Source organism: Mesoplodon mirus, assembly GCF_964341445.2.
Source record: "Mesoplodon mirus genome assembly, chromosome: 4".
NCBI lineage: Eukaryota > Metazoa > Chordata > Mammalia > Artiodactyla > Ziphiidae > Mesoplodon > Mesoplodon mirus.
The window spans coordinates 2,255,716-2,275,299 of NC_138979.1; the positions used below are offsets into that span (position 1 = coordinate 2,255,716).

General features: G+C 47.2%; 1 protein-coding gene across 1 annotated transcript in view; it reads left to right on the plus strand.

Annotated features, from left to right (window-relative positions):
- Nucleotides 1-559: 559 nt before the first annotated feature.
- The window catches only part of JCAD (junctional cadherin 5 associated), an 83,121-nt gene continuing 64,096 nt past the window's right edge, over nt 560-19,584 (plus strand). Inside the window, exon 1 of the mRNA XM_082618216.1 lies at nt 560-632. Coding sequence (XP_082474342.1) covers nt 568-632 — 65 coding nt within the window. The 5' untranslated portion in view covers nt 560-567. The remainder of the gene's footprint in view (nt 633-19,584) is intronic.

Here is a 19,584-nt window from a genome sequence, read left to right on the forward strand (position 1 = left end):
TTACTACTAGGGGGACCATGACCACCAGCTAGCCAGCTTCTTACATGCCTGGCACTGCACTAAATCCCATACACACATTAAAAAAATGTAATTCTCCAACTGCCCTGTGAGCAGGTCCTATAATCCACCCCTTCCTGAAAGCAGCAGGTCTTCTCCAGCCCGGAATCGACATACAGAGCGTTAGATGCAGTCAACGGGAAGCCTGCGCAAGGGGAGATAAGAAGACCCCACTTCAGAGACAGCTTTGATCTAGAGGGCGGGGCAGAGGCACACGGGGCTGTGAGCCGCCAGAGCAGCCCCAGGGGACTCAGGACCAGGTCTCAGGAATGGACAAGGAAGAACCATCTGTGGTCACTGCGGACCCTGGTTTGTTTGTTTGCTTGTGTTTACAATACATCGTTTTTTTCGGATGAACAGGTTAGGTCATATGATAATTGGTATTAACTTCAAAGTCATCAGGTAGAAGACAAAGTGAGTATATAGATGAAATAAAATGGAATCAGAGTTAAACGTTGTTGAAAGGACCCTGGTTTTGATCAGCCACATGTTAATTGTTTAGAAGCAACCATGGGGCAGAGATCAACGTGCCGGACTCGGAATCAAAGAAGACGTCTCCAGCCGTGTGAATCTGAGTAAGTCCCTTCTCACCTCTCCGCTCCAGCTTCCGCGTCTTTTAATGGTGGCAGGGAGGGAGCTTCCCCAGCCCCTTTGCCGATGCCATGGGACTGAGCGTGAAAGTGAAAGCTGCAGGCCATTACTCAAGCCCAGTCAAATCCTATGTGTGCCTGTTTCTACATAGGTCCTAAAGAGCACCAAAATTCAATATTCCTCAGTACAGAGTATTTTATTCCTTTTAATATTCTTCACTACTTCTAGGCCCCTTCAGTGTGTCCCAAGTCCTGCTAGTGGCTGCCTCTCGGCCCTGCCTGTCCTCTTCCTGTTGTCACTTAGCATCGCATGAGCTTAGATAGGAAGGGAAAGAATATTCATCGTTGTACAAACATCCTATTTTTGTTTATTTTTTATTTTATTTATTTATTTATTGGCTGAAATTTTTAAAAATTTATTTATGATTTAATTTATTTGTTTATTGAATTGTTAAATCGAAGTATAGTTGATTTACAATGATTCAGGTGTACAACAAAGTGATTCAGTTATACATACACACACACACACACACGTGCACACATATATCTATTCTTTTTCAGATTCTTTTCCATTATAGGTTAACACAAGACATTGAATATAGTTCCCTGTGCTCTACAGTAGGACCTTGCTGTCCAACATCCTTATTTTTTAAGAATGGCAATTTTATAAAGAATAATCCACTTATCATGGTATCACCTTAGCACACTGACTCCCACACTTCTAGTTTGTCTCTATGCATTTATGATTTTCACATGGCTGTGATCACAGAGTAGGTACATTATCTGCTTCTGTTAATTCTACTTATTTAACAGCACTCTAAACATTTCCCGAGTTGCTACATCACCTTCATAATTGTTTTGGCTACTGGTTGAAAACTATTCCATGTGGTAAAATGCCTCATGACGAAACATAATTTTATTACTGTTGGACATTTAGATTGATTTTAATAAATAATGCCAGAATGAATACCTTGGGTTTATAGCCATTTTCTCCCTTATGAATTGGAAGGAAAAGCCTTTATACTTTCTTTTTTTCTAAATCCCCTGTGTAGTTATCAGCCTTCGCTGACCCATCTCTGCCTCATCTTGTTTTATCCTCCTGGGATGTTCTGGTCTGTGGGGCGAGGATTTAGCTGCTGCTTCTGATCATGATTTTTTTCCATCAACAAGTCTCTCCGGAGGCTGTTTCTTGTTCTCTGAAAGGCCAGAAGTGTTAGGTATGTGGCCTGACAACACTTGCCTCGTGGTCGTCCACTTTGGAGAAGTGACTTCTTCCAACGCAAGAGGAAAAGTTCTACCCCACAGGGCGGAGGTGCCTCCCGGAGAGTTCCACTCCAGCCCACGGGGGTGGTGGCTCTTTGACCGGAAGTGGAAGTGGCATGGGTAGCTGTATCCATCAGGCTCTGCCCAGGAACATGAGACCCGCTCTCAGCATTAAAACGGAGGACGTGGGCTTCCCTGGTGGCGCAGTGGTTGAGAGTCCGCCTGCCGATGCAGGGAATACGGGTTCGTGCCCCTGTCCGGGAAGATCCCACATGTCACGGAGCGGCTGGGCCCGTAAGCCATGGCCGCTGAGCCTGTGCGTCCGGAGCCTGTGCTCCACAACGGGAGAGGCCACAGCAGTGAGAGGCCTGAGTACCGCAAAAAAAAAAACCAAAAAACAAAAACAACAAACAACGGAGGACGTGTAAATGCAGTGAGGTGGTGATACGGCCAATGGAAAAGTCGAGAAGCCCAACAGGGAAGTGAGGCTATCAGAAGTAGCAGGAGGTCACAGCTTCCCGGGGCTGAAGCCCAGAGCCAGAGTCACCTGACGGGAGCTGGGCCTGGGGCCCGGTCCCCGCAGAGCTGAAGTCCGAGGGAGAAACGCAGCCCTGCTGGAGAGGCTACCCAAGGCGGAGAGATGGGGAGAGGCACCCCGGCTGCTCCCTCTCTCGGGCTGCCCAGTCCCCCGCCGGTACCTCTCCTGGGTTGAACCCAGGTGTCACAAGAGCCTGCAACACACAACTTGCAGGGCTGAACCGCCACCCCCCACCACCACACACCGCCTATGATACAAAGTGAAGTAGGAAAAGGATGAGGAATGAGCCTAAAGCAAACAAGCCAAGAATCGGTACAACGTCACATTCCAAAGACTCACTCTAAAGAGCACTGGGGCAAGAGAAAAAAATCCTCTGGAGAAGCCAGCCAAGAAAGCAAGCAAAAGGAACTAAGCGGTTTAAAAAATTTAAGCACCCACATCAGTCACACACATCTGTGTTCTTTGTTGCACCTGGTACCTCTAGCTAGCTTGAGCCAAAAGATGATTTACTGAAAATTATCAGTAGGTCACAGCATCTACAGGAGACCAGGGTCAGACATAGACGCTGCACCGCCAGGAGCACAAGTTATGTGGGTGGGGAGCTGGCTGTCCCTGCAGAGGCGGGGCTGGGACCCTGGACTCACCCAGCAGAAAATCTGTACCAGACACATGACCGGCCCTCCCCAGGGCTGCCTCTGAGAGCCGATGTCTCCCTGCCAAGTGGCACTGACCTCCTGTAAAGTGGATTCAACCCCATTCCTGGTTTTTACTGAGTTGAAGGCATCTGACTGCCCAGCCTGTGATAAATGCCTGCACCCCAGCTGCAGAGAAGGCTGGAGGAGAGAGTTAGGCTTCCACTTTGGGGAAGAGCCACTGCTACAAACTGAGTTGTGTTCCCCCCACCAGGTTCATATGTTGAAGCCCTAATGCCCGATATGACTGTATTTGAACAAGGGCGTTTAGGGGGTAATTACGGTTAAGTGAGGTCATAAGGGTGGGGTCTGAATCTGATAGGATCGGTGCCCTTGTAGGGGAGGAAGAGAGAGAGCGATCTGTCCTCACACAAGCAGCAAGGAAAGGCCCGGCGAGGACAAAGCGAGAGGTGACCAGGCAGCCTGCAAGCCAGGAAGAGCACTGTCACCAGAGCCTGGCCACGCTGGCACCCTGACCTCAGACTTGTGGCCACCAGAACCGTGAGAAAATACACTTCTGTTGCTTAAGTCCCCCAGTCTGTGGTGTTTTGTTATGCAGCCCGAGCACTGAGACAAGAACTCAGTGTGGAGTCCACGATAATCCCAGGACTTCTGCTCACAAGATGTGGGGTGGCCACGCATTTAATAAACGTCCTGTACACCCAGGTCACCACCTTTTGTTCACCACAAAATGTTACCAGGTCTTGCCACACTTGTGGCCATTCAGCAGGATACAGATGAGTTCAGTGGTGGCCCGGCTTGCACCACTGGTACAGCGCCAATGCCACTTGTCACATGAGAGGGCTGGTTCCCGTCAGCTCCAGGCCTGACGGGGCACGTCTGCATCCCTTGGCCACGTGACAGATGGGGCCACACCGCAGAAGCTGAGCTATCCCCTTAGCGTGAGGAGGGACACTTCCCACCCCGTGCTGAACCCGACCAATCCTTCTGACAGCCCTGGTTGTCACAAAGGCCATCTTTTTGTACCTCCTGCTGGTATCTATTCCTGCAAGGCGGATCTTCCCACACAGATTCCAGATGAGATGGTCTACTAACAAAGAACGTGGGAAGGTCAGCCCCACTGAGGCACCAGGGTTAGAAGGACGAGGCCAAGGTCATCCCTGAGGAAGACGGTGTTAAGAAAGCCGGGTCCTCGGAGGGTATCCGACACCCTTGCGTTCACTTCCTTTAAGATTCTGCTCCGGTGGGGTAAGACCGATTGAGCCCTTTCTGTAATAAGAACACCCATTACTAGGGTGTCCCCTTGTGTGTCTCTTGTTGTGTTGGATCCTGGGGATAAAACGCTGAATAAGATATTGCTCTCGCTCTCGGGAAGCCCGTAGTCCAGAGATCATTAGATATACTTGTATATATAATGCCTTATGAAGAGTATTAGTCTTTATTCTGTAGGTCATCTGGAGCCATTGAGTACGAATGGGCATGTGATAGTCATTTACAGTTTTTATTGATCATTGGGATATAATGACAAGAACTACCAGACAGAAGAATGAACAAAATATGATGAGAGCCTGGAGGAGGGAGTCACCAGAAAGGGTCGCAAAGACAAGGACGTGGAGGGCCCTCCCAGAGCTTCTATTTGAGAGAGCGCCTGGCTGCAGCCACGGTCATTTCTTGGGGATGAAGCTGGTGAGCTGGGGCATGGGGCTGAGCAGGCAGGGAGGGGACATGGGTGAAGAGTTTCTCTGATGAAGGGTTACTAAGAGGGGAGGCTCAGGGCCCGAGTATAGGGTGGGTGATATGAGTCAGTGTTTCCTCTGCTGGGGAGCCTGAGGGAGAACTGCGAGAGCCTCCTCGCTCCTTTCTTCTACTTTCAAAAACTTAAACAAGGCAAAACGAAACAATAGTCGACATACAGTCTCTGCCACCTTCGCGCCACCCCTCTGTCGCGGAACAAGAGGCAGCCCCTGCGTGCACGAGCGTGGCTATGACCAATACAGCTTAATTAAAGACAACAGGCAGCGGTCTGGGTTTGCCAACCCCTGGTCTACATGATCCAGTTGGAAGACGCAGTCACCGTTTTCCTCCTAGTTGATGATTTCGAGGTCCCTTAGGAGGTCGTGTGTGTAGGTAGGAAGGGAAAAAGACACGGGGGGAGTCAAGAAGGAACGCGCACAGAGGAGGGGCTCCTTCTAGCTCCAGGAGGAAAGGGCAGCATTAGCACCACAGGTCCCTCTTGTTCTTTCTTTTTGTTTTTTGCGGTACGCGGGCCTCTCACCGTTGTGGCCTCTCCCGTTGCGGAGCACAGGCTCCGGACGCGCAGGCTCAGCGGCCATGGCTCACGGGCCCAGCCGCTCCGCAGCATGTGGGATCTTCCCGGACCGGGGCACGAACCCGTGTCCCCTGCATCGGCAGGCGGACTCTCAACCACTGCGCCACCAGGGAAGCCCCCTCTTGTTCTTTCTTACAGGCCCTCCTGGCCCCATCCCGCTGTCCACCTGCGGTTCCAAACTGACTGGCCGTGTCCTGGCCCGTGGCTGCTGGGCCATTTTTTTTGTCCCCGAGATGACTGTGCCCAGGATAACTTATATTTTGGTGTAAACACACCTCAAGCTCCTTTGAGATGAAAGACTATATAAACATGAGTTACGGCCCTGCTGCAGGGAAGCACTGCTGAGTTTTTCCAAAAGCGGAGTTAACCCCCTTTGGCCTCTGCGAAGGGCTGGCAGTAAAGGACCGCTGGCCGCTCCAGGGGCCCTGGTTTTAGCTGTTGATTCTGTGATGCGATAAATCCTCCTCCTCCTCCAAGTGCAAAGGTGGCGTTTGCCTTTTGCCAAGATGCTGAGGACGAGGGGGAGCTCTAACCGAGGTCCAAGCTGAGGCGGGATCTTTGCTTTTGAAGTTGTTTGGGAAGAGAGGGACACGCACACACTCACACACTCACACGTTCATCTCCCCTAATGACATAAAATCCAGAAGAGCTCCTCCCTTACCCTATAACTGCCTGTGGGTTCTCAGGATGCTGGTTTTGCTTCTACACGGAAGGTCGCATGTGGTCCCGCTCCTCGGTCCCTCTGTCCCTGAGCCCCCAGAAGGCTCCCTGCTGCGTGGAGCGCAGCTGTCTGCAGGCGTGACTTGCTCCTGTCCAGGCCCAGGGCTCCCCGGGCCAGCTCCGAGCGGGTCTTCCCTGCACACGGTATCAGACAGGGCGGACCAATGTGTCTTTTTTTAGAAAAGACCGTAAGTGTCTTATCTTACTCCTCTGGAATGTTCCGCAGTTACTTCACCTCTCGTTTAGGAAGCGTTGGTTTGAGGGTTCTTCGAACGTCCCCGAGCTGTTCCATCAGCTCTGCGGGCTCGTTTCACTTGAGGTGGCCGTGCCTCTGCTTCTGCCAAGCTCATTTCCATCTCTCCTCCTCCCGGCTAGAAAACCTTGTGGTTAAAATAACACACAGCCTCTATTCAGAGCTCAAACTCAGAGCTGCTCTCAGAGGCAGATTTGGGATTTAAACCACTCTGGGAAGAGGCATCGGGCTGCTTTGTAATGATTCCATTTTAGACGTTCACGAGGAAAGCGAGAACCTCAGGTAAATATTTTCTTTCCTTTGTCATTGATTTGCTGAAAAGATGATTGGGACAACTGTGCCAGTGGGCGCTGGGAGAAGCCAGCTGCCTCCTAGCTTTTGACTGTTGCACAGGGCTTGTGTCTGTTTCTCTGGAAGAGGATAAAGTGGGGAAACAGGATCTTAGGGAGAGAAAATTGCAGGGGCGACTCTCTCTGTGCAGAAAGGGCTGGAGGTTTGAGGAATACTTGTGCCTTGGTGGAGCCACCCAAATGCCTTTGGGTGCGTGCGGGTCAGAAAGGTGGGAAACTAGGGTCCGTTGGTCTTATTCGTCCTCTGGTGCAGCTGCTTGGTCATGTGACCACCTCACACAGGCACGGGTGCAAGCCCTCTCTTGACATCTTCTCATCAAATGAAACTGAACCGGTTCTCTTTCCCTAACTGCTTCCTCCTCAAGCAGGTGGGTACCATTACATCCATTGATCTATGGAATATCTATCTATGTGTCTATCTATGATCTATCTATCTTTCTATCTATCTATCTATCTCTCCATCCATCTATATCCTACTTCTAAATTGTTGTGAAATGTTAGCCTACTATCTCATGTTTTCATATTTTCTAATTTATACCTTTCTCTGGTGATAGGACATTAAAGATTTGCCTTCCATCTCTTTGTAAAACATGTTAACAATTTCTTTGAACACCGATAACTACAGTCTCTGGAGACAAAAGACGAATTTATGTGCAGAAGCCAGTTTTGGGCAAAACTTACCACCACTCCTCCAGATCTTTCTTTGCACAACTTGTTTTATTTTTTATTTTTGCAAAAATTTTTGCCTATGAAGTCTTTCAATATAGCTCCCCTTGGCAGGACCAGGTGTTTATTTGCCAATTCTCCACCTCTCTCTCTCTCTCTCTCTCTCTCTCCCCTCCCTCCCTCCACCTCTCTCTGTTTCTCTCTTTCTCTCTCTCTCTCTGTTCCCCCTCCTCCCAGAGGTCATTGTTTCCTCTAAAGTTTTAGTTTGAAGAAAATTCCACTCCGATTTGATGATGGAGCCAAAGCAATCAATCAATAGCCAATCAATCATTGGTCAGTCGAACACTGACTCAAGTGCATTCTCTATGCTTTGTATCGGAAGAGCCACCAGGCTTGGGGGAAGGTTATCCCAATACATATAAATACCCTCATGGGTGTTGATCATGTATTTTGACTCCTACCTATATTCATTAAATAATTACCAAACATTATCAGATAGTGCAAAATGAAGTGCTCAGTTTCAAGCTTCAGATTGCAGGTGAGGTTGAAGACATAACACGACCCCTATTCCTGAGAGCTCACCACCTGCCAGGTACTAAGTTAAGCACCTGGCAAGCATCTTCTCTTACTGTCTAGGCAGCACTCAGTTCACACGTGAGGGAGGGCTAAGTGCCCATCTCCCTCAGCTGATGTGCGAGTGCAGCGCTCAGAGTATGGCAGGCGTCAGGACATGCATCCATCACGTCCTGTTGCTTTGCGGCCTCCAGCCCAGAAGGCTTTCTGCCCTTGTCACTATACACCCTCCAGCTTCAGGTATTGGCCTAAATCACCCCTCAGCTGAGAGGCTTCCTTGACCCTTTTATTCAAGGAGCAACCCTGGACCACCCCATTCACTTGTTTTTATTGTGGTAAAATTCACCTTTTTAACCATTTTAAAAGTGTACAGGGCTTCCCTGGTGGCGCAGTGGTTGAGAGTCTGCCTGCCGATGCAGGGGACATGGGTTCGTGCCCCGGTCCGGGAAGATCCCACATGCCGCAGAGCGGCTGGGCCCGTGAGCCATGGCCGCTGAGGCTGTGCGTCCGGAGCCTGTGCTCCACGATGGGAGAGGCCACAACAGTGAGAGGCCCGCATACCGCAAAAAAAAAAAAAAAAAAAAGTGTACAATTACGCGGTATTTAGTACGTTCACAAAGCTGTGCAACCATCACGACCGTCTAGTCCCTGAACATTCCCATCATCCCCAAAGGAAATCCCTTGCCCACCAAGCAGTCCTTCCCCATGTCCCCCAGGCCCCTAGCCTCTGACGACCACTGATCTGCTCTCTGTCTCGATGGATTTGCCTGCTCTGGATGTTTCCTATAAATGGAATCATGCAATATGTGGCCTTTGTGTCTGGCTTCTTTCACTGCGCATGATGTTGTTAAGGGTCTGCCATGACGTCCATCCTTTTTGCGGCTGAGTGAGATTCCACTGAATGCATAGAACCCATTCTGTCTATCCGTTCATCACTTGATGGCCATTGGAGTCGTCCCCACCCTTTGACTATTGTGAATAGTGCAGCTGTGAACAGTCATGTACAAGTTTTTGTTTGAACACGTGTTTTCAATTCTCTTGGGTGACTCTGTAGAAGTGAAATCGCTGGGTCATGTGGTGACTCGACGGTTAACTTTCTGAGGAGCTGCCAGACTCCTCTCCACAGCAGCTGCCCATTTTACACTCCCATCAGCAAGGGATGAAATCCTCAATTTCTTCACCTCCTGGCCAGCATTTGCTACTTTCTATGTTTGTTATTATAGCCATCTTAGGGGGTGTGATGTGGTTGGTCATTATGGCTTTGATTACCATTTCCCCCATAACATTGAGTAGCTTTTAATGTTTATTGGTCGTTTGGTCCCATTCACTTTTTTTTTTTTTTTTTTTTTTGCGGTACGCGGGCCTCTCACTGCTGTGGCCTCTCCCGTTGCGGAGCACAGGCTCTGGACACGCAGGCTCAGCAGCCATGGCTCACGGGCCCAGCCGCTCCGCGGCATGTGGGATCTTCCCGGACCGGGGCATGAGCCCGTGTCCCCTGCATCGGCAGGCGGTCTCCCAACCACTGTGCCACCAGGGAAGCCCCCATTCACTTTTTACTCCCTTTATTTGGCTCTGATTTCTTTATACGTAAGTCCTACGACTTATCATTCCCTATCACGTTCCCTCTTTATTTACTATCTATCTCCTCCTGTGACTAAGTAAAGCTCCACGAGGACAGGAACTCTGTTTTGTTCGCTATTGTATCTCTGTGCCTAAGACAGGATCCAGTATTGTGGGGACTCAATATATATCTGCAGAATAACTGAAGATGAAATTATGGTTATTCCCCCAGCCCTGCACCTAGAGCCTCCCTTTCCTGCAGGTGGCTCAGCAGTGGGGCAGCACAAAAGCTGGTCTGCACACCAGTCCCTGACATCATTCCCCACCCTCCTTACCCCTGGCTGACGTTGCTAAGGCCAAAGCATTGTTTTTTTGTTTTTTAAAAAGAACAGTGCTTTGGCCTTAGCAATAGAGTGCCCTCTGCATTCCACGCCCCCCCGCCTTGGCTTGTGGGGCGAGAGGTCAGAGCAGCAGGTGCTCAGAGAGATAATCAAGGTTTGCGGTGAAGAGACCCTGAGCCCAGGCAGTGGCGAGGAGGGCAGAGTGGGAGGAGGAGATGTGAGGTGGAAATTTCAGGAAAAATCGGCAAGACTCTGTGACTGGCTGGGGTGTCAATCAAGGTCACTTCAGATTTTGAACTGGGAAGGTTGAGAAAGTGGTGGCACCATGAACTATAAAAGGAAGTTGGGGGAAAGTCTATTTGGGAGCAGGGGAAAGGGGAGGCTTATTTTATATTGACTTTGAGACAAGAACTGGAGATCTGAGTGTACAAAGCCGGGGTGCAGTGGCAGGTACAGCCCTGGAGCTTCATGGGAAAGCACAGGGCGTGAGGGGCGAGGGTGGAGAGCCTGCCTGGGAAGGCCAGAGTGAAGCAGCAAAGGAATCAGTGAAATTCAGAGAACGGGCAAAGTGTCTGAGAGAGAGAGAGATGCCAAACACAGAAACATTTCTCTGGTGAGGGGGTGGGCAGAAGAAGACTGAGTACAGTCGAGAGGGGGAGGGGACCAGGACATGGGGGGAAACCCATAACAGGGAGGGGATGGAGCAGAGGAAGGATGGAGGTGAAGTAGGACACAGATGAGAGAGAAGTAAGAAGGAAAGAGGAGAGGGGCTGGTACCCCAGGACACGTCCCACCCGCCCAGAGGAGAGAAAGACAGGAGGGAAGGAGGGTGGGCGGGAGGGAGGGGCGTGCGGGCTGCAGTGTGAGGTTATGAATAAGGTGCTTGGTACCCAGCCTGGAAAACTTGGACCTGAGCAAGAGTGTCCGGTGGCGGAAATCTCCCCCAGTCATAATGCTGGAAGCTTACACTCCTCCAGCTCTGAGCCTGAATAAAGAGAACAGCTCTGGGCCAAGTTCACTGTGCTGGCTCCACAGCAGCTCCCCGGCCCTCTCCCCCGATACGGTCACTCTTATCTCGAGACAGGGCTCTCGACATATTTCTGGAACAGAAAGTACTGGCTACGGTGTCCTACGCGGCTGCAGGGCGCACCAGGATGGGGTGGGTATTGTCTTAAGTGCTACGGCCAAACACAAACACAAAAAAGCTGTCAGGAAATTGTCCCTTAAGCAATTAAAAAGCAGATAAGAGTTTCGTCTTCATTCTGAAACGATGGGGATTCAGGACTGACTTCCTTGGATGAAGTGTTTTCTGATTTCATTCGATCACTGATTAAATTATATACATATTCTTCTAACACATCTTCACGTAAACTCGCTGTAAGCCCATTGACAGTCCCACTGGGAGGGACACACGAGACCTGTCCCCATTCTCCAGTCTTAATAAAGGGTCAGGTCTGACTTCTGAGGGCTACAGGCCTCCGTGTTCAACCGAATGAACCTAGCATACTCCTGCAGCGTTCACAGTGACAAAATCCTACTGAGTGTGCATTTGCTTTTTCCAGATGCACCTTTTCCTGTTGTAAAACATCCCTTTAAAATGATAGAGGATGTTTAAAGCATCATCTGTAATCATGGTCCTATTGTTCTGGAATTGGGGTGAAACACAAATAAAGAATTGGAGTTTTAGTGCCATAAGATGTTTTGTCCTGAAGGGAGTGGTGTGTTTTTTCCTACATGTTGCCACCAGGAAATAAACGATTAGAAAGTTTAGCATAAGGTTAACGCTGGGGCTGAACCAATGCAGGACACAGGAATGATATAAAATCACCGTTCTGATTTGTGCACGTAAATTGTAAAATCGCCCTTTGATCTTTTACATTTATGTAGAGCAGTCTTGGCTATGAATGTCAAGGCTAATTTATAAGAGCAGGTGACACAAATAAAACCACGACCCTACTGGCATTAGGCTTTGAAAAATATTACGTGGGATTATTTTATAATAGCCTTGCTTTCCTGATTCTTAATTTTCTTAAATTAATATGAAAATTATGCTGAGGATTTCAGTGCAGACAAACAGAAGGTAAGGAATGGGGCCAGGAAATTGGCAGGCGGAGACCCTCAGGGGTTACATGTCCCCCGCAGTGCAGGTCCACTGTTGTCCCCTAACCATCTTTCTCGACACCAGCCAGAGTAGGGGTGCCTGACAGTTCTTTCCACCTCTCCCCTCTGTACCCCCTTCACAAAATCATCGCCAACTGCAGTTGGCATTGCAGGGCAACATAGCATCGCAGTTGAGAGAGTGGATTTAGGAATGGAATGGACCTGGTTGGGTCCCCAATCTGCCTCTTTCTAGCATGTAACTTCTCAAAGCCTCAGCTTCCCCCATCCTAAAATCAAAATAATAAAAGCTCCCAGCCCAGAGGAGTGTTCTGACAATTAAGTGAGCTAATGTATGCAAAGCTCTCCACACACTCAGTCAACATGAACTATTATTTTTTTTAATATCTTTATTGGAGTATAACTGCTTTACAATGGTGTGTCAGTTTCTGCTGTGTAACAAAGTGAATCAACTATATGTATACATATATCCCCATATCCCCTCCCTCTTGCATCTCCTTCCCACCCCTCTAGGTGGTCACAAATCACAGAACTGATCTCCCTGTGCTATGCGGCTGCTTCCCACTAGCTATCTATTTTACGTTTGGTACTGTATATATGTCCATGCCACTCTCTCACTTCGTCCCAGCTTACCCCTCCCCCTCCCCATGTCCTTAAGTCCACTCTCTAACATCTGCGTGGTTACTCCTGTCCTGCCCCTAGGTTCATCAGTACCATTTTTCTTTTAGATTCCATATATATGTATTAGCATATGGTATTTGTTTTTCTCTTTCTGGCTTACATCAATCACTCTGTAGGACAGACTCTAGGTCCATCCACCTCACTACAGATAACTCAATTTCGGTGCTTTTTATGGCTGAGTAATATTCCATTGTATATATGTGCCACATCTTCTTTATCCATTCATCTGTTGATGGACACTGAGGTTGCTTCCATGTCCTGGCTATTGTAAATAGTGCTGCAATGAACATTCAAAGTGAACTATCATTATCATGGGGAACATGTGAATCACAGAATCGAGCTACCATTTTCCAGACAAACGAATGCCAACCTGCCTCTCCTGTCTCCTGGAAGTTGCATCCTAAGGCACGGTTGTGATGAAGTTACTCCTCCACTCAAAACCTTGACTGAATCAAGTTCAAACTCCCTTTGTGTGGCCTGGGAAGCCCCTCGTGAAGGCACTTCACTCTCTCTTCCACCTACCACTCTCTCCAGCCTTGTGAACCCTGCACCCCAGGACCACCTCTGGGAACCAGCTTCTGACCCCTCATTCCTCATGTGGGCTAGTTCCCTGCAGGACGATTTAAGCTGGAGTTTATCTCCTTTGGTGCATGTCCATGCTACTTGTTCTGTGTTGTTACGTATCACTTACCAGTGTGAATGATATCTCCCGTGTTATGGAGCAAACTCCTTGAACATGGAAACAAGCCCTTGTTCATTTTTACATCTCCTATTGTGCTTTGCAAGTAATTCTACACGTAACCAAACAGAAAAGGTTGGTTGAAGTGAATTGAAAAGTTGACTCTCGGAATGTTTTTGCCCAGAAGGTCATTACAAACTTATGGTTACCAAAGGGGAAAGGTTGGGGGGGTGGATAAATTAGAAGGTTGGGATTAGCATATGCATAGTACTTTATATAAAATAGATAATTAACAAGGACCTGCTGTAGAGCACAGGGAACTCTACTAAGTATATTGTAATAACCTATAATGGAAAAGGATCTAAAAGAATATATATATATATATATATCTGAATCACTTTGCTGTACCCCTGAAACTAACACAACATTGTAAATCAACTATGCCCCAATATAAAATAAAAATTTAAAAAAAAGAAGGTCATTAAAGTAACAGTAGAGAAAGGGATTGTTTAGGATCAAAACAACGGATATGTATGTGTATATATATGTGTTTATGTGTGTGTATATGTTTTTACATATATTTTCTCATCTGTGAAATAGACAAATGGCACATGAAGTTGCTTCCAACTCTCAGCCCGTCAACCTGACTTATTGGCCTTGCCGTCCTTACAAAGCACCTTTCAACACTACAGCAAAAGAACAGCCAGGGCTCTGCCACCGCGAGCCATGGGGAGTGGGCTGGGTGGGAGGTGAGTCTCCCAGCGTAGTCTGAGGGTAATGCATCAGCTCACCCTCTGCCCCCAGTGGCCTTCCTCGGGCAAAGGCCACCGTGAGTCTGCTTGTTATTTCAGTGCTGCTTTCAAAGGCAGAATGTCACAGATTTTCTCTTCTTCGTGGCAACACTTGGCATGTATGTTAGTACCTCAGACACAGAAGACACCCCATAAAAATCTCTTGAGTGAATAATCTTCCCTTTCATTAAAAAAATAATGACAAGATTTTTAATACATTTGTGGCAGGACTCTGTGCTTAAAAAGCAGTCACGACTTCCATCAAGAATAATGAAGTCTCTCCTTACTTGCTGCAGGTGACAAATCCTTTCTTCTCTGAAAAAAAAAAAAAGAATAATGAACCTTCCTCTATACATTACGTATACATTAGCTCACATGTGATTAGCTCACAACAGTCCTGTAGGCTAGGAGTTATGAATTCAGATTCTTTTGTTATAGATGGCATTTATTATATAGCATTATTTGTAGAGTTTACCGCTATCAAAAATTATATATGTCATTATGCTTATTATAACTCTCCCCGTAAAATGTAATCTCCACAAGGATAAGGATTTTTCTTTCATCATATACATTACTGTTTCCTTAGGACAGTGCCTGGTACATAATAGTGGATCAAAATACTTGCTAAAGGGCTTCCCTGGTGGCTCAGTGGTTGAGAGTCCGCCTGCCGATTCAGGGGACACGGGTTCGTGCCCCGGTCTGGGAGGATCCCACATGCCGCGGAGCGGCTGGGCCCGTGAGCCATGGCCGCTGGGCCTGCGCGTCCGGAGGCTGTGCTCCGCAACACGAGAGGCCACAACAGTGAGAGGTCCGTGTACGGCAAAAAAAAAAAAAAAAAAAAAAAAAAAATACTTGCTAAAGAGAATTGAAATTTATATCAAGAATATGGCACTAAATAAGGTCTACTAGAAAGGGAAAATCATTTAAGCAAAGAAGAAAGCGCATTCTACAAAAGAGAATGAAGCCTGAGGCATAACTGAGGTTTAGGGAGGGGGGCATAGGGTTAATGGGAGATTTTTACTCCTGATTTGTTTAGAAAAAACATGGAATCAGACAGAAAATGAGAAGGTGGGAAACTCTAAAGGTTTTAGAAATTTTGTAATGTTTTATGTTTCAGAGGTAAGAAGAGTTGGGAATAAGTGTAGGTTTCATTTCCCCCACTTTTGAATACTTTTCTTTAAAAGGGAAAGCATAAGGAATAGAAAGCTGGCAAATTTAGAGGAAGTCCATAGAAGAGATGATAGAAAAAGATTTCATGGAGCATAAATTTAAAATCTCAAAAGACAATGCAGCTATCCTGCCGGAGAGAAGGTAAGCTAGGAGTTCAAAGGCTATCAGGGAAATCAAGTGAAAGAAACAGTGAAAAAACAAAATCAAGAAAATTGCGTTGCTGACGAAAGAGCCGCGGATGGCAAGAACCGCCCAGCTTTGCCAACAGGAGAATGAATGGCTTAAAGGAAACAGGAAGCTTGGGGGTGATTGTAGTCAGTGGAGCAAATAAGGGTGAAGTGGGTGGAATTTTAAGGCTGAAGATTTCATGACAAAAAGTTATGGGATGGTAAGAACTTTGAAATGGCTCTTACAGAGGAGATGAGTCATCCCAGAGACTAAGAGACTTTATAAAAAGATGTGAAAGTGTTAGGAATTGGAGGACACTTGGCATCCTGAAAATTGTCTTAGAAACACACCAGAACTCATTCATTCCCTCATTTAGCATTTCTCGAATATCAAGCAGGCACTGAAGACACAAAGGCGAAAGAATCAGGCCAAACACAAACCCTGCTTTCTTGGAGTTTACAGATGAATAAAGCAGATAATCTCACTGAGGAATATATATATAGATGTATATTCAAGTAGGTGTTGGCCCAAGGAGTTCATGTGGAAGAGTGAATAACAAAGGAACCAGGTCCAGATGGGGTGAGAAGGAGTGGACGGGTAAACAGGCTTTCCACGCAGGGGCATTTGAGCTGGGATCCGAAGGGGGAGGGGGGAGGCCGGGTGGAAGGATCCTTCTAGAGAGGGGGACAGCACACAAAGTCCTCTGGAGGAAGGATCATGGCTCCTTCTAGAAACACAAGGAAGATCAGCACCGCTGGAGAGCAGAGACTCAGGAGAAACGGGGTCAACTGAGGCTGGGGTGGTGGCAAAAGCTCCATCAGGCAGGCCAGGGGGTCATGGTAGTTATTTGGTTTCAGCCCAAGAGCAGTAGGACATCACAGGACATCTCTTGCTTGTCGGAGGGACGGGATGTGACCAAGAGCTGGACTCTCCAGATAACCAGTACTGTACTCACCAACTTATGTGCCAAAACCGTTCATATTTTCACCACCTTTGATGGACAAAGGTCTGGATGAGGGTTGCTCTTATTCTCTCTTGTCCTTTCTTATGTGCCTGAACTCTTAACATTTTCTCGATGGTCCAAGGCACCAAATACCATACTCTTGAGGTATAAAGCCTGCTTGTCCTATGTTCAGTCATCGTAGACTATTTTTCTCTTTTCTCTTTTGAAAAGGATTTCAACTTTTCCTTTCCATCATGTCTGCCTCTCTGTTTCACTGGATGCTTCCAATCTGTTGTGGGATAAGAAACCAGAGAACCCAATCGAGAGGCTTCAGCTGAGCTGAAGTTCATGGGCTTTGTGGCTCCGCGGGTGCCCTGTGGGTTTCCTCCTCTGCCCCAGTGGTGCTCCAAATGGCAGGGCGGCTACAGGGAGCTCCAACTGGTGCCTTCGAGCTGCACTATCCAATATGGTGGTCACTGGTCATGAGTGCTATTTAAATCTCAATTCGTTTAAATGAAATAAAGTTAAAAAATCAAGCCTTAGGGCTTCCCTGGTGGCGCAGTGGTTGAGAGTCCGCCTGCCGATGCAGGGGACACGGGTTCGTGCCCCGGTCCGGGAAGATCCCACATGCCGCGGAGCGGCTGGGCCCGTGAGCCATGGCCGCTGAGCCTGCGTGTCCGGAGCCTGTGCTCCGCAACGGGAGTGGCCACAACAGTGAGAGGTCCGCGTACCGCAAAAAAAAAAAAAAAAAAAAAAATCAGGCCTTAGTCACACTGACCACATTTCAAGGGCCTGATGGCCGTGTGTGGCCAGTGGCCACTATATGAGACAGCACAGATCTGAACGCTGGTATTATCCCAGGAAGTTCAACTGCACAGCGCCGTCCCAGAGTGCTGGTGGAGACCACGAGCCAGATGGTGTACACTATTGTCATTCATATTTTTTAAACGTCTCTCTGACAGTAACTCCAGGCATGTACCAGCCTTTCTCGTTCCTCTAAGCATACAAAAATACATTGTGTAAATTATTCCTTTCGGAATTGTTATAATTACCAGAAGGCTATTGGAAAAGTACTCAGGGATCTGCTATTTCCAGCAGAGAAATGGACTCAAAGCTAAGTAAAATTCAACAGTTGCTTCCTGGAAAATCTGAGCTTGATTCACCTTCCCACGGTGACTCCAAATAGATACCTGTCGCATACATGTCATGCAGCCTTAATAATCTAGTTGAGAAATTCCAAGACACCACCTGAGCCTTCCTCAGTCCATACCTCAACCTCAGAAAACCAAGTATTTCAGGAACCTGAGACCTTGGTACAAACAGATGTTCATTTTCTGAGAAAAAAAAAAATCAGCTTATTGAACTGGTGAGCTAGTTATCCTGTGTTCTGGGCTCAGAACCACAAATGAAACAAGAAACAGATCGAAGATATTCTGGCTGAATGTTATATGAAAATCATGTCAAGGTGTGATGAATAATGCATGAGCGATTCGTTGATTTTCATGATGTGCCAGCTTGAGAATGTCATCTGAGCCTAGAGGCTTCCATAATCGTCACAATAATAATAGCACTTAGACATCACTCATCCTTGTAACGACTCTGTAAGGTGGGTGGCATCTCCCACATCTTACAGATGAAGAAACTGAGGCTCAGGAGGTGGAGCACAGCAGGAGTACAGCTCTATGTCCTGTGACGTTGCATCCCCCAGGTCCGGCCCCAGCCCTCTGCTCTCAGATGCACAGACCTCTGTCTCCTGGCACTTCTGGAGGTAAGGAAGCCTGGCGAGATGGGTCAGGAAGACACAACAAAGCAGAGTGATGGGGAGAGGAGGCTTTAACGGTCCAAGATGATTGCGTCTTTCTGGAAGCTTCTATGCCCTCTCATTCCTCTGGTGATGGTATGGTTTGTGTGCTTTGAACCTTGGCTTTTACTGACAATGAAAAAAAAAGTGGAATGCAGCAAATTCTTTTCTGCCTGTTGTGGTCAGCTGACTCAACGTGACCTGAGTTTCAGAGAGAATCCACTCTGTTTAAAAAGGAACAAATAAGCAAATAGAAACAGACAAATAGAACTACAGAAAGTCTCTGGGGTGAATGGGAACAGCCTGTCTCTTGCTAATTCAGTCATTTGTTCTTTTTAAAAATTCTTTCCCATTATGGTTTATCACAGGATACTGAATATAGTTCCCTGTGCTACACAGTAGGACCTTATTGTTTATCCATCCTATATATGATAGTTTGCATCTGTTAATCCCAAACTCCACCTGCACCGACCCTCCTCTCTCTTGGCCACCACAAGTCTGTTCTCTATGTCTGTAAGTCTGTTTTTATTTCATAGATACATTCATCTGTGTATATTAGATTCCACATATAAGTGATATTATATGGTATTTGTCTTTTTCTTTCTGACTTATTTCACTTAGTATGATAATCTCTAGGTCCATCCATATTGCAGCAAATGGCATTATTTCCTTCTTTTTTATGGCTGAGTAATATTCCATTGTATATATACATGACATCTTCTTTATCTGTCAATGGACATTTAGGTTGTTTCCATGTCTTGGCTCTTGTGAATAGTGCTGCTATGAATATAGGGGTCATATGTATCTTTTTGAATTATATTTTTGTCCAGATACATGCCCAGGTGTGGGATTACCAAATCATATGGCAACTCTACTTTTAGTTTTTTAGGAACCTCCATACTGTTTTCCATAGTGGCTGCACCAATTTACATTCCCACCAATAGTGTAGGAGGGTTCCCTTTTCTGCACACCCTCTCCAGCATTTGTTATCAGTCATTTTTTCTTACCACTGCTTCCAGGATAAAGTGCTGTCTGCAGTGAGGCTGAGGTTGGAGGATTCTGTAAGGTCTCTCCCCTTGAGAACCTCAGCTGCTAACCCCAATGGTTTGTAAGTATTTTCTGAGCACCTGTCTTGTCATCCAAAGATGAGTGAGATGCAGTTCTTGCCCAAGAGGAGCTTGTAGTCTGGCCTAGGAGACCAACGGGTAAGCAAATACAGGCATACTTTGTTGTATTGTCCTTCACAGATATTGCATGTTTTACAAATTGAAGGTCTGTGGCAACCCTGCACTGAGCAAGTCTATCGGCGCCATTTTTCTAACAACATTTGCTCACTTCAT